Below are 13,376 nucleotides of genomic sequence, written 5' to 3'. Positions count from 1 at the left end.
CGATACCTCACATGTGTGTTTTGAACACCGTTTACATACGCGGGCGCGACTTCCGTATGCGTTTTCTTTGCTTTGCGAGCTCGCGGGGACGGCGGGCGCTTTAAAAAAATTTTTTTTATTTTATTTATTTTAAAATTACTAAATTGTTTAAAAAAAAAAAAAATTTTTTTATCACTTTTATTGCTGTCACAAGGAATGTAAACATCCCTTGTGACAGTAATAGGTGGTGACAGGTACTCTTTATGGAGGGATCGGGGGTCTAAAAGACCCCCCACCCCTCCTTTACACTTCAGTGTATTCAGATCGCCGAAAACGGCGATTCTGAATACCGGATATTTTTTTAAAACCGGCGCCATTGGCAGCCGAGTAAACGGGAAGTGACGTCATGACGTCGCTTCCGTGTTTACTATGAGGAGACTGGAACGAAGCCGATTACGGCTTCGTTCCAGTTCCTCCCCAGCGGCCGGAGCCATCGGACATGCAATCGGTGCTCCCGATCGAGCGGGAGCACCGGTAACAGCGGCGGGAGGGGGGGACGTCCCCTCCCGCTCCTCCGGCATAACAGCCGAGCGGCTTTTAGCCGCATCGGTTGTTATGGCTGGATAGCCAATCGCCCGCTGTAAAAGGTACCGGGATGATGCCTGCAGGTGCGGGCATCATCCCGGTATACCCCCCGGAAGCCGAGTACGCATATCTGCGTACGCTCGGCGGGAAGGGGATAAGCTCCTGTGCCTTTTCCGCTGTAGCATGGTTTTAATGCACATTTAGGAGTTTTCGTCGCATGCCTTGCAGCATGCCAAAATGTGCATAGGTTGCCCACATTTGAGGTGCCATTAAGCATTTAATGGCACTGCAAACATACTTTTTTTTTATTTTATTTTTTTTTATTTTTTTCCCCCCCCAAGCGTTTTGGAAAGCACATTTTCCTGCACGTTTTTCTGAATGCACAGGTGTGAATGTGTTGTAGGGAGAGGAAATGATACAAGTGAGTGCCTTAATCTCTGATAAAAATCTTCATAGACAAATTTTAAGTTAATAATATATTTGGCATACAAATTTTCTTTATTTTATATGTGGTTTACCTTGTTCAATATTTGTGTTCCAGGATGTCGATATGATGGATCAAAATGGAATGACTCCCTTAATGTGGGCAGCTTACAGGACTCACAGGTAACCACTACACAGTCAACATAGAAACTAGTTGTCCACAATGTCCCCCAGTCCCGTATAGATCTGAGCCCATTTTTTAGATGCTGCTGTCATGCTTTCACAAGTTTGACTGACTTTCACGTTTTTGTTGTGTATGTATCCACATTCAGGCAGCCCTTTTTATATCAGTTGCAACGCAGCTGCTAAACGGACACAACGGCTGCTCCCAATTTGCCATTTGTGTGGGTGCGTGTCCTCGAACTTACACTGTCTGCATTCAGGGGCCTGCACCCATGCGCATCTGTCTATGCAACTGCCACTTCCCAATTGACATGAATGGAACTGCCTGCATGTGGATGCACAGAACACCTGTGCTTCCCTTGTGGGCAAATATGGGCTGCAAGGCTGCTGGGTTTTTTGTTTTGTTTTTTACACCTGCAAGGTAAAGCCATAATGTGAAACTTATTTTAGAACAAAGCCTTCCAGCGGCATGCTGTCGTGTCTTCCATCTTCCCCCGGTCTTCCTTCTGGGTTCGCAGACCCCGGCTATTCGAGTGGCCGGAGCCGCAATGACATCACCCCCGGATTTGTGCGTGCTTCTTGGGTTTTGTGGAGTCTACAGTTTTCCTGATTTGTAAAGCTGTCACCTGGTTCTCGATTGACGCATTCTCTAAGTTTTTGCTGATGGATGTTCAGATTCAGGCAGTTCATTCGTGTGTGTGTGTGTTTTTTTTTTTTTTTTTTTTTTTTTTTGTGGGCCTGTTAGTGGTTTGTTGTTGTTGCCCACTCCTCAGTTGAACTGCTTTTGGACTTCATGACAGTCTCTAAATTCCTGTGTTCCCCCATGATTGAGACAGACTTTTCGTGCTTGGTGTTACTAAACCCAGAACCCGGCATTCACTATATCTGGTCACCCACAGTATACAGGACATGGAAAATGCAATTATTTTAGTAAATTTAAACTCCTAAATACCTTTTCACGTCAGCAGTATATAGCAGCCTTATGACTTTGATCAGTGGCCAGCCAAGCACTGGTTAAAGCTAAAGTTTTCATTCTCCCCTGACTGTCCTATGAGGCTGCGTGACCCCTGACCCTCTGTCTGGACTGTGCTGATCGCATGCACCCTCCAAAAAAAAAATCACACCAAACTGAGCCTGTGCAGAGTGCCTCCTAGGGCTCTGTACTATCAGCAGATAGATAAGGGACATTAAAAAAAAAGGGGGGGATCAGAGAAGACCAACTCAAACAGCATTTTTACACAATGCGCAGGATTAACCCCTTAGGTTCCGCAATTAATATAACCACTGGCCATGCTGGGAATTGGAGGGGTGGAGGGCACTGTTTTATTTGCCTGTCTCCAAATCCTCCTGTAGGCAGCAGTATATCCCAACAATCACTGAATTTATTTCACAAAATGAACGCCAGGAAATATTGTTTTCAGCGTAAGTATAAAAGTCTAATTTTAATATTTGTCCCTGATTGAAAATGTTTTTTTCTTTTTGCCTTTAAAAATATATAGAAGATAATACCACGAAAAAAGAGTTTTCTCACCTGCCCCCCACACAGAAAAGGATGTATAAAATATAGTGGTGCACTGAAATTTCAGCTGCCGAAACATATTGACTGAAAATTGTGTTTTCGGCAGGGGCTTGAAAGAAAAAAGTGCCGATAACGGAGCAAGCCAAAAAGGGGGCGGGTGCTGCACATGTCCTACTGGTGCGCCCCAGTCAGAGTGCCCCCCCTCCTTTCCTCACAAGTGTCATGAAAGGCAGCCTCACCAGTGCCTGGTAGCGTGATCTCACACTGAGTCACAAAGCTGGATCTGAATTGCCGTGTAGCCGCTGTAACAATGTCCCCGCCTTCTAGACCGCCTCTTGTGATAGCCGGCGCACTAATCTAATGCCGTGAATCATTGTGCTGCATGTCATAGGTGGCGATTCAGATCCAGCTCTATAACACGGTGTGAGATTGCGCTACCAGGCACTGTCAGGCTGTATTTCATGGGCACTGCCAGGCTTTATATCATGGTCACTGATGAGGCTGCATTGATCTCTTGTATATTGGCTGCAGTCTCTGATCATCTTCTCTCGTATCATGTCTGCTAGAGGTGCTCCGAATAGAAATTCTGGCAATACTATTAGCAATGTGTTTCAATTAAAGTAAGAGATTGCAGACTGCATTTTTCTTAGTTTTCTTGCACTGAAGGTGCCAATAATGCCCAACAATAAATGCATATTAATTTAAATTGATAATATTAATTAAAAGTGTAATATAATACAATTTTGTATATAAACATATATTTTAAAAACTGTCAATTTCGGTTTTCGGCAAAGTGCATCCTGCATTTTCAATTTTGGCACCAAAATATCCATTCAGTGCACCCCTAGTTAAAATGTGAAAATGGCTCTTAATGTTTAATATAAGTATATTTTAGTTGGTCTTCATTCTTCATTAATGATCAACAGCCATTAGTGCAATCTACAGATTTGTAAATCTCTCTTCAAAATGTGGAAAGTAATGCCTATAAAACAACCCTAAAATACTTACTTTAAAAGGTACCCACAGAAAATCAACTACGGCTTGCCTTAAAATTGTTTTTAACTCCTTCTTTTTTATTTTTTATTTTTATTTTTTGCAGTGTGGATCCCACTAGATTGCTCCTTACGTTTAATGTGTCCGTAAATCTTGGGGATAAATACCATAAAAACACTGCATTACACTGGGCTGTTTTAGCTGGAAACACTACAGTCATAAGTTTGCTTCTAGATGCTGGTGGCAATGTTGATGCTCAGAATATTAAGGTAATGTTTTTGTGTGCAGAAAAACATAAATTCTTATGTAGTTGTTTTTTTTTTTTTTTTTTAGAAAAAGCCTTGGCTTACAGTGTAGACAGAATTGCTTAAGCAGAAAGAGAAAATCTTCTATCATTTAAGTAGATTATAAGTGTCTGTCTATGGACAAGTAGTCTGTGTGACCTTAAATCATCATCTAGTTACATAATAACAAAATATGCATAAGACAAAGCAACATGTGACCTGTATTCTTACAGTATTATACATGGTGTAAAAGGAAGGAAGAAATGTGTTGTATTACACCGGTTTCAGTGAGTGCAATAATAACCCCCTGCATTGATGTCGGTGGACACAGTTATAGCCCCCTGCTTTAATGTCGGTGGATGCAGTAACCTCCCAGCATAGGTGTCGGTACTTACACATTCACATACACACACCCCCCCCTGTATTGGTGGTCAGTGGCAGTGAACATTACCCCCATCCACCTGCTTAGGTGGTCGTGGCATGGTGAAAGTACCCTAACTATGTTTTACCCTCTCCTGCCATAATTGGGGAAGTTTAAATTAAACCTAAAGGTAAGACATTAAGTATTAGTGTGGTAAACTGTTCAATCGTGTACCTAATATGTATAATCTGTACTAACTTCACTACACTATAAATATCTAAGCTAAATGCATATTAAATATTTTTTTTTTGTTCAAGCCATTTAATTTACTGTATAAAGAAGATGGAAAGTAAGTTTTATGGTACCCTTTTAAAATACTACAGTAGAGCCATAACAGAATGTGCTAAACAATTGCTTGTTTTAACTTTAGTGTTTTCTGCCTGTGTTCATTGCAGGGAGAATCACCACTTGATTTAGCAAAGCAAAGAAAAAATGTTTGGATGATCAATCATTTGCAGGAGGCAAGGCAAGCCAAGGGCTATGACAATCCCTCATTCCTCAAAAAACTAAAGGCGGATAAGGTAAGGAGTGGCTTTTGTATTGGTGGACAAAAAAAAAAACCTTCAGTCCTAACTTAAGCTTTCCAGTCCGTAGTCATGAACGAAATTAAAGATAATATCTACTGTATGATTGGTGCCTAAATTCCAAAGAACGATCACCTGTGAGCTTGTTGGCTTTAAAATATTACACTTTAAGATTTGTTGAAGAGCATTTACCCATAAAAGCCTGTTATTACATTAATCTGTCATAAAATCTCCTTTGTGCACCTGTGGTTCCCTGGGCTAAACCCATTGCACTCTTCAAGCACTAGTTCAGTTCATTTTATTGATTACTTTTATCTTGTTGTTATAACAAGGCAACTTTTTCTATGTACAGTGCCTTGAAATTTTCCACGTTTTGTCATGTTGCAACCAAAAATGTAAATGTATTTTATTGGGATTTTATGTGAAAGACCAACACAAAGTGGCACATAATTGTCAAGTGGAAGGAAAATAATAAATGGTTTTCAAAATGTATTACAAATATCTGAAAAGTGTTTCTATTCAGCCTCCTTTTACTCTGATACCTCCAACTAAAATCTAGTGTAACCAGTTGCCTTCAGTCACCTAATTAGTAAATAGAGTCCACCTGTGTGTAATTTAATCTCAGTATAAATACAGCTGTTCTGTGAAGCCCTCAGCGGTTTGTTAGAGAACCTTAGTGAACAAATGGCATCATGAAGGCCAAGGAACACACCAGACAGGTCAGGGATAAAGTTGTGGATTAGTTTATAGCAGGATTAGGTTATAATGATAAAAAGAAAAAAAATCTCAAGCTTTGAACATCTTGCAGAGCACTGTAAAATCCATCATTCGAAAATGGGACAACTGCAGACCTACCAAGACATGGCTGTCCACCTAAACTGACCGGCAAGAAGAGCATTAATTGCAGCGAATGGGGAGACGCCATCATAACTGATACCATCAATACCATTGGCGTATATATGAAGATAGGGATTACTTGTAGTTGCCCACTGATTTTGTGGATTCATTGACTCCTATCCCTGATCTTCTATGGAGCGCATATATGGTCCGTGCGCAATGCTGGAATTCAGGCCACAGCTCCACACCTGCTATTGAACAGATCTGGAAAATTATTATATATGTCCACACTCATCCTAGGTTGGCGTTTATCTGCACCGCCATCCTGACAGTTGTCTCATCTGCTCGCTACATGGAATCACTTCGTTTTGAGCTAAACTATAAGTGACCGTACTTATCATTGCTCTCTACCCCAACGAAGGTGTTAAACTGGAAACTCGTTGGGTACCAGGGATTACCTTCCACTGGAGAGTACGAGTGTCATTTTTAGATGTACTTTTATATTTTGCTGTTTGTTATGTTTGTCATGTGTACTTAGTACTAGACGCTAGGCGTCTTTTTATGTTTGATCATTTGTTTTGATGTGGTATCACTCTTTCATGTAATAAATCTTTTTCTACGTACCTCAGTGTTTTGTGGCCTTAAAAGTCCTATCTAAGGGGGAATATCCTTTTTGTTCTATATATTCAGGGATGTGGCCTATGCACTGACTTTTTTGACCTATTAAGAACCTATTTTCTCTCTATAAGAAGAGCATTAATTAGAAAAGCAGCCAAGAGGCCCATGGAAACTCTGGAGGAGCTGCAGAGATCCACAGCTCAAGTGGGAGAATCTGTCCACAGGACAACTATTAGTCATGCACTCCACAAATCTGGCCCCTATGGAAGAGTGGCAAGAAGAAAGCCATTGTTGAAATATAGTCAAAAGAAGTATTGTTACTGAAAAGCCATGTGGGCGCATTGCAGACGTGGAAGAAGGTGCTCTGGTCAGATGAGACCAAAATGTAACTTTTTTTTTTTTTTTTTTGTCTAAAAGCAAAACGCTATGTGTGGCAGAAGACTAACACTGCACATCACCCCGATGCACCATACCCACCAGTGGGGCCTGTGACACTGACGTAATCACGTTTTCCTCTTTGGAGGTTGATAGTTACAGTAGACAGCGAACAGAGGATTCGAGGAGACACCGCTATTCTGATCCATTGTGATAAACTGCGCATAGAGAGTTTTATCATGTAAATGCAATACTTTTGAGCATATTCAATTTTTACTCAAATACTACACTATGATCTTTTCTTGTTTGTTTTCGAGTAACACGGATCTAGCAGCTTCAGACATCCATATAGGTTTTTAGGAGACCGATTTTCCCTGGGCTTCGTGAGACCGCCTTAGTGGTCTTTTCAGTTGGTAAGGAGATTTGATACTCACTTTGGGTGTAAAGCCATCTGGAGGAGGCGGGATCGATCTTCACGATTTTTTTGACCTCTTGATTTACATCTATATGAAAACACACTGGTCAATTTTTTTTTTTCATCACATAATTTGCTTTGGTCTGCGTTTTAAATTTTTTAATTTATCGTTCTTGGTACCCCGCTTCAGTCTTTTTATTTTTTTTATTTTTTTTGCAGATCTTTTTCACTAAATGTATCTGAGAATTTCTACTATTTGTGTATGGTGTCAGATCATTGCCAATGCACTTAGTGATTTTGTATGTTCTCAGTATTTAATACTATGTATGCAATTGAGAACCTTATCATTCTTTATTTGGCATCATAGCATGATATTGGTGATTGTACTGTTGATGTTTTTTCACATATATTTGTTTGCAGTTTTTTAATTTTTTGTGCTTTGACCTGTGCCTTAGTTTTTTATTTTTAGACTATTTTTTTTACCATTTTAAAATGTTGGTACACTTTTCCTTTTTCTCATATTATTGGGAATATAATTTGCACTAGCGCTGCACCCACATTTTATTATCACGTATTTGAGTTTTGTATTTAAGACTTTTGGTGCTGGCAGCTTTACTACTTGATTTATTTCTAATTTATTTAGTTTTATCGCAGCGTTGACCTTTGGGTTGTTCTACCAATCTTAAAAGAAAACCTGTTAGAGGCTGCAAAAAGACTTGAGACTGGGGCAGAGGTTTCTTTCCAGCAGGACAATGACCCTAAACTTACAGCCAGAGCTACAATGGAATGGTTCGGTTTCGTGTGTTTAATATATTCCTGTAAAAGTCCAGACCTAAACCCAGTTGTGAATCTGTGGCAAGACTTGAAAATTGCTGTTCAGACACTCTCCATCCAATCTAACAGAGGTTGAGCTATTTTGTAAAGAAGATGTGCAAAGCTGGTAGAGACATCCCCAAAAAGACTTCCAGCTGTAATTGCAGCAAAAGGTGGTTCTATAAAGTATTTGGGGGGGGGGGGGGGGCTAAATACAAATACATGCTTGACTTCAGATATTTGTAAAAAAAAAAAAATATTGGAAAACCATTTATCAATTTCCATCCACTTCACAATTATGTGCCACTTTGTGTGTCTATCACATAAAATCCCAATAAAAAACATTTACGTTTTTGGTTGTAACATGACAAAATGTGGAAAATTTCAAGGGGTATGAATACCTTTTCAAGGCACTGTATATATGATTATGTACACATTTAAATGTGCTGAAATACAGACCTAAATTTGTGATCATTGGTTTTATTTTTCAGGAGTTTCGGCAAAAGGTGATGCTTGGAACACCGTTCTTGGTGATTTGGCTGGTTGGTTTTATAGCTGATCTTGACATTGACTCCTGGTTAATCAAAGGTCTTATGTACGGTGGAGTTTGGGCAACGGTGCAATTCTTATCAAAGTGAGCAACTTTTGAAAAATTCCTTCATCATAACTAAACCCTCCTATAATTTTACAGCTGTAGATGGTGCCCTCTTAAATATTTGTAAAAGTCACATAAAATTTGGTTGGGTGCCCCAACAAACGAAGAAGTAGAAACTCCGATCCACTGCTCAAATTATCTTCTGAGACTAATCCTAAAGCATCCTTGCATCACTAGTGCTCCGTGTGCTAGTGCCCCACGTATATCACCACAGTTTGGCCTTTCTCACAAGTGGTAATAGTGAGGCTCCTAAGAGTCCAAACTGTGGTGAAATTAATTGCAGTGGACTAGTGACTGGATGCTTTGTGCATGCACTTGGCAGATTGGAAGACTGTCAGAATTGGGGCTTTGTATTCTTGGTGCTATTAGGGCAACCTAATAAAGTTAGTGGGATCTTGCTAGATTTGGCAAATAAAATGATTTTACACTTGGTAGGTTCTCTTTGTCTGATGTATCATCTAGATGAGCATGGGAGGGAAAATCAAAGGAGTAAGGGCCGGTTCACACTGCGGGCGATGCGAGGCGACACGACTTGCCTCGCCGCGATCTGACAAGTCGCCCCCGTTCTGTACAATGGAACCGTTCTGAGAGGAGCGACTCGAGTCGCTCCGACTCAGAAAAAAGGTTCCTGTACTACTTCTGGGCGACCTCGGGGCGACTTGCATTGACTTCTATACAGAAGTCATTTGCAAATCGCCGCTGAGGTCGCGGCGAGGCAAGTCGGTGTCGCCTCGTAACGCCCGCAGTGTGAACCGGCCCTAAGTCTAAAAGAGAACACCACAGATGCAGGAGAGGTGTGAGGGTCACATGAAATTGCCTGGTGGGCTGGATTCAACCGCAGGCCTTGTGTTTGACACGTGCTGTAGTATACATACATCTATACATATAGTAAAGGGAGCTGTGTTAGGGGAACAGTAAGGGTTGCTTCTTGGTCTGCTGCTGGAATTAAAGTGAGTCGGGCTGAGTTTGGTCCAAACAAACCGACCGATTCCTGACTGGCACACGCAGATATACTGAGGCAGAATGGCTCTCCTGTGTGTGTGTGTGTGTGTGTGTATATTCACGAGATCGCATTCACGAGAGCTAGCACACAAATCCCTGCTCTGTCAGAGGAGAGCAGACAGAAGTAGGACCAGCGATGTGTCATCTCTCCTAGTTAGTCCCACCCCCACACAGTTAACACCTTGATCGCCCCCTAGTGTTAACCCCTTCCCTGCCAGTGACATTTATACATTAATCAGTGCTTATTTATAGCACTGATCGCTCTATAAATGTCAGTGGTCCCAAAAATGTATCAAAAGTCTATCTGTCTGTCACAATACCGCTAGATCGCCGCCATTACTAGTGAGACAGATAAATCAGTTTTTCAGACCTTTTTTTTTTCCCCACCTTTTTAATGTGACCTATAAACTGTACAACTCAGTTGAACAACAAGCTGAAATCTTTTAGGTGGAGGGAAATAAAAAAACTAAAAGAATATATTTGCATAAGTGTGTCAACTTTAACCACTAGAGATCCGCGCTATAGCCGAATGACGGCTACAGTGCGGACCTGCTTTGCCGGGACTACATCTATTGACGTCGTCCCGTGCACGAGCGGCCTGCGCTCCCCCTGAGGGGCGTGCGCGGCGCGCTCTGTGATTGGAGCAAGGGGTCGATTCCGACCCCTTACCTCGTGATCAGCTGTCAGCCAATGACAGCTGATCATGTGACACAACAGAGCCGGTAATCGGCTATTTTTCCTCCTCGCGCTTACAGCGCGAGGAGAAAAAAAAACGATCGCCGCCTATCATTGCCACCTTATCAGTGCCCACCAGTGCTGCCTCATCAGAACATTTCAATGAAGGAGAAAAATGACCTGTTTGCAAAATTTTATAACAAACTATGAAACATGATTGATTTTTTTTATTTATTTTTTTTGCATCTTTTTTTGTTTAGCAAAAAATGAAACTCCCAGCTGTAATTAAATACCACCAAAAGAAAGCTCTATTTGTGGGAAAAAAATTGATAAAAATTTAATTTGGGTACAGTGTTGTATGGTCGCGCAATTGTCATTCAAAGTGCATCAGCGCTGAAAGCTGAAAATTGGTCTGGGCAGGAGGGGGGTTTAAGTGCCCAGTAAGCAAGTGGTTAAACTAATACTTTGTTGAAGCACCTTCTGATTTTATTACAGCACTAAGTCTTTTTGGGTATGAGTCTATCAGCATGGTACATCTTGACTTGGGAGTATTTTCGCACTTAACAAAAACACTCCAAATCTGTCAGGGCATCTCCTGTGCACAGCCCTCTTCAGATTACCCCACAGATTTTCAATCGGATTCAGGTCTGGGCTCTGTCTGGGCCATTCCAAAACTTTCATCATCTTCTTGTGAAGCCATTCCTTTGATTTTGATGTATGCTTTGGGTCATTGCCATGCTGAAAGATGAAGTTCCTCTTCATGTTCAGCTTTCTAGCAGAACCCTGAAGGTTTTGTCCCAATATTGACTGGTATTTGGAACGGTTCATATGTCCCTCCTACCTTGACTAAGGTCCCTGTCCCAGCTGAAGAAAAAGATGATGCTGCCACCACCTTGCTTCACGGTGGGTATGGTGTTCGTTTGGTGATGCGCAGTGTTGTTTTTGCGCCAAACATATCTTTTGGAATTATGGCCAAAACGTTCAACCTTGGCTTCATCAGACCAGAACACATTTTCCCACATGCTTTTGGGAGACTTCAGATATGTTTTTGCAAAATCTAGCCGGGCTTGGATGTTTTTCTGTCTTGACTCTTTACCCCATAGCCCAGACATGAAGAATACAGGACATTGTTGTCACATGTACTACACAGCCAGTACTTGCCAGATATTACTGCAGCTCCTAATGTTGCTGTAAGCCTCTTGGCAGTCTCCCTGACCAGTTTTCTTGTCTTCATCAATTTTGGAGTGACGCCCAGTTATTGGTAATGTCGCTGTTGTGCCATATTTTCTCCGCTTACGCAACCACATTATTTTAGTATTTTATTCCCCCCCCCGAAAGGTTTTAGGCCCCTTTCACACATGCGGACCGTATGTCTGTATTTTATCCATTCGTTTGCGGATTAAATACGTACATACATGCATTCCTATGGTATAGCGGGTGTCTGCGGATGAACATCTGCAGACATCAGATATCGTCCGTCTCCGCTATGGTCCGATTCTGCAGACTGAGGAAAATCCTATTTTTCTATCCGTCTGCAGAGCGGATCGGATGAACACGGACAGACGGCCCGTGTTCATCCGATCCCCCATAGAGGAGAGCGGAGTGCTGACAGGCGCCTCGTCATCCGCCGGCTCAGCGGGGATAAACGGAGCGATCCCCGCTGAGCAAGCGGATCATCACGGGGAGGATCATTACGGATCCCTCCCGTGTGATAGGAGCCTTAGTTTGTTGTTCAAAAGAGTTGTACAGTTTATAGATCACATTAAAGGTGGATTCATTTTTGAACTGATTTTATTTGTGTCCTTTTTTTTTTTTATTTATTTTTTTACATCACAGAAACCTGATATTTTAACAGGGGTGTGTAGACTTTTTATATCCACTGTATATGCTTTTGTTCTCTGTATGATCTGCTTAGTGAGGTTTGCCTTGTTTATTCAGAATATGCCCCATAGGCATTACTCAGCATTCTATGGGAAGGTATGTCATAGTCTCAAATTCCCCTTTCATCCTTTTTCATCTGACATACCATCAACACATCTTGTTCCAAATAACAGATACAAATTATTATTTATTATTTTTAATTTTTTTTAAACTTACAATCTCTATCGATTTTCTTTTTGTAGGTTCCTTCACTGTCCTTACTGTGTTGTCTAGTGTTTTCAATTAGCACAATGCAGAAAATTGTTTTTTTTTTTTTTGTTTTTTTTATCAGCTGAACACAAAATGTGTGTGTGTGTGTGTGTGTGTGTGTGTGTTTTGATGTTTTGTTTTTCCTTTAGAAGCAAAAGTAATTGTTTCTAGTACAATCCTTAGGAGGGAGCGTATTATGATGCTGTTTGTGTAATGCCATCAGTGTCTGTGAACGGGTATTTAGTACAGGTTCATGTGAGGTAACTGTTAACTCCGTGTGGGCTTTCATCAATCACTGCCTCCTACTCTTGTGTGAGCGGCAGATTGTCTATTCTATGTCTTTTACACTGGATGAGCTGTTACCACTACTGTATATCCAACATGATCCGATATATCTTTATGGTCCACATTCATTGGATCTTTCTTGTACCGTTTTTAATAGAGGTAGAACTCAAAACATTTGCATGTGATGTTGCTTGGGAAAATGTGAAGGTTTTGGCTCTTGCAGCTGTCACCATGATGCTGGCCACACACAGACAGAATTTCCTTTAGAGCTGATCTGTTGGAAGTGAGAGTATCTATTAGCGTTGCATGATTAATCGTTAAAAAAACGCAATCTCAATTCAACCCCTCCCTCACGATATTAATTTGCCATTTCCACAATTCATGTAAGAAGCACAGAGCTGTGAAACTTTGCTGTCTGCCTTTTTTTTTTTTTTTTTTCACACCATTGCTCAGCGCTGAGATAAAAAGAAACCTTGTATCATTTGGTTCTTTTAGATCAAAGGGATGAACTTTGGTCTGCAAATGAGGGCAGTTTAACCACCTTTTTGTGGCATTTGTTGGTTATAAGTTAAATTCTGTATTTTCGGCTAGAAAAGTTCTCTGGAACCCCCAAACATATCTATATATTTTTAGCAGAGACCCTAGAGAATAAAATGGTGG

The 13,376-nt window shown here is 41.1% G+C and overlaps 1 protein-coding gene across 1 annotated transcript in view; it reads left to right on the top strand.

Annotated features, from left to right (window-relative positions):
* Nucleotides 1–13,376, top strand: part of ZDHHC17 (zDHHC palmitoyltransferase 17) — a 112,572-nt gene that overhangs the window by 55,127 nt on the left and 44,069 nt on the right. Inside the window, exons 6-9 of the mRNA XM_077474116.1 lie at nucleotides 1,106–1,170; nucleotides 3,789–3,951; nucleotides 4,783–4,908; nucleotides 8,461–8,603. Coding sequence (XP_077330242.1) covers nucleotides 1,106–1,170; nucleotides 3,789–3,951; nucleotides 4,783–4,908; nucleotides 8,461–8,603 — 497 coding nt within the window. The remainder of the gene's footprint in view (nucleotides 1–1,105; nucleotides 1,171–3,788; nucleotides 3,952–4,782; nucleotides 4,909–8,460; nucleotides 8,604–13,376) is intronic.

Source organism: Lithobates pipiens, unplaced genomic scaffold (assembly GCF_037356315.1).
Source record: "Lithobates pipiens isolate NorthernLeopardFrog02 unplaced genomic scaffold, aLitPip1_a1.2 Scaffold_8, whole genome shotgun sequence".
Lineage (NCBI taxonomy): Eukaryota > Metazoa > Chordata > Amphibia > Anura > Ranidae > Lithobates > Lithobates pipiens.
This window is presented reverse-complemented; position numbering and strand designations above follow the sequence as displayed.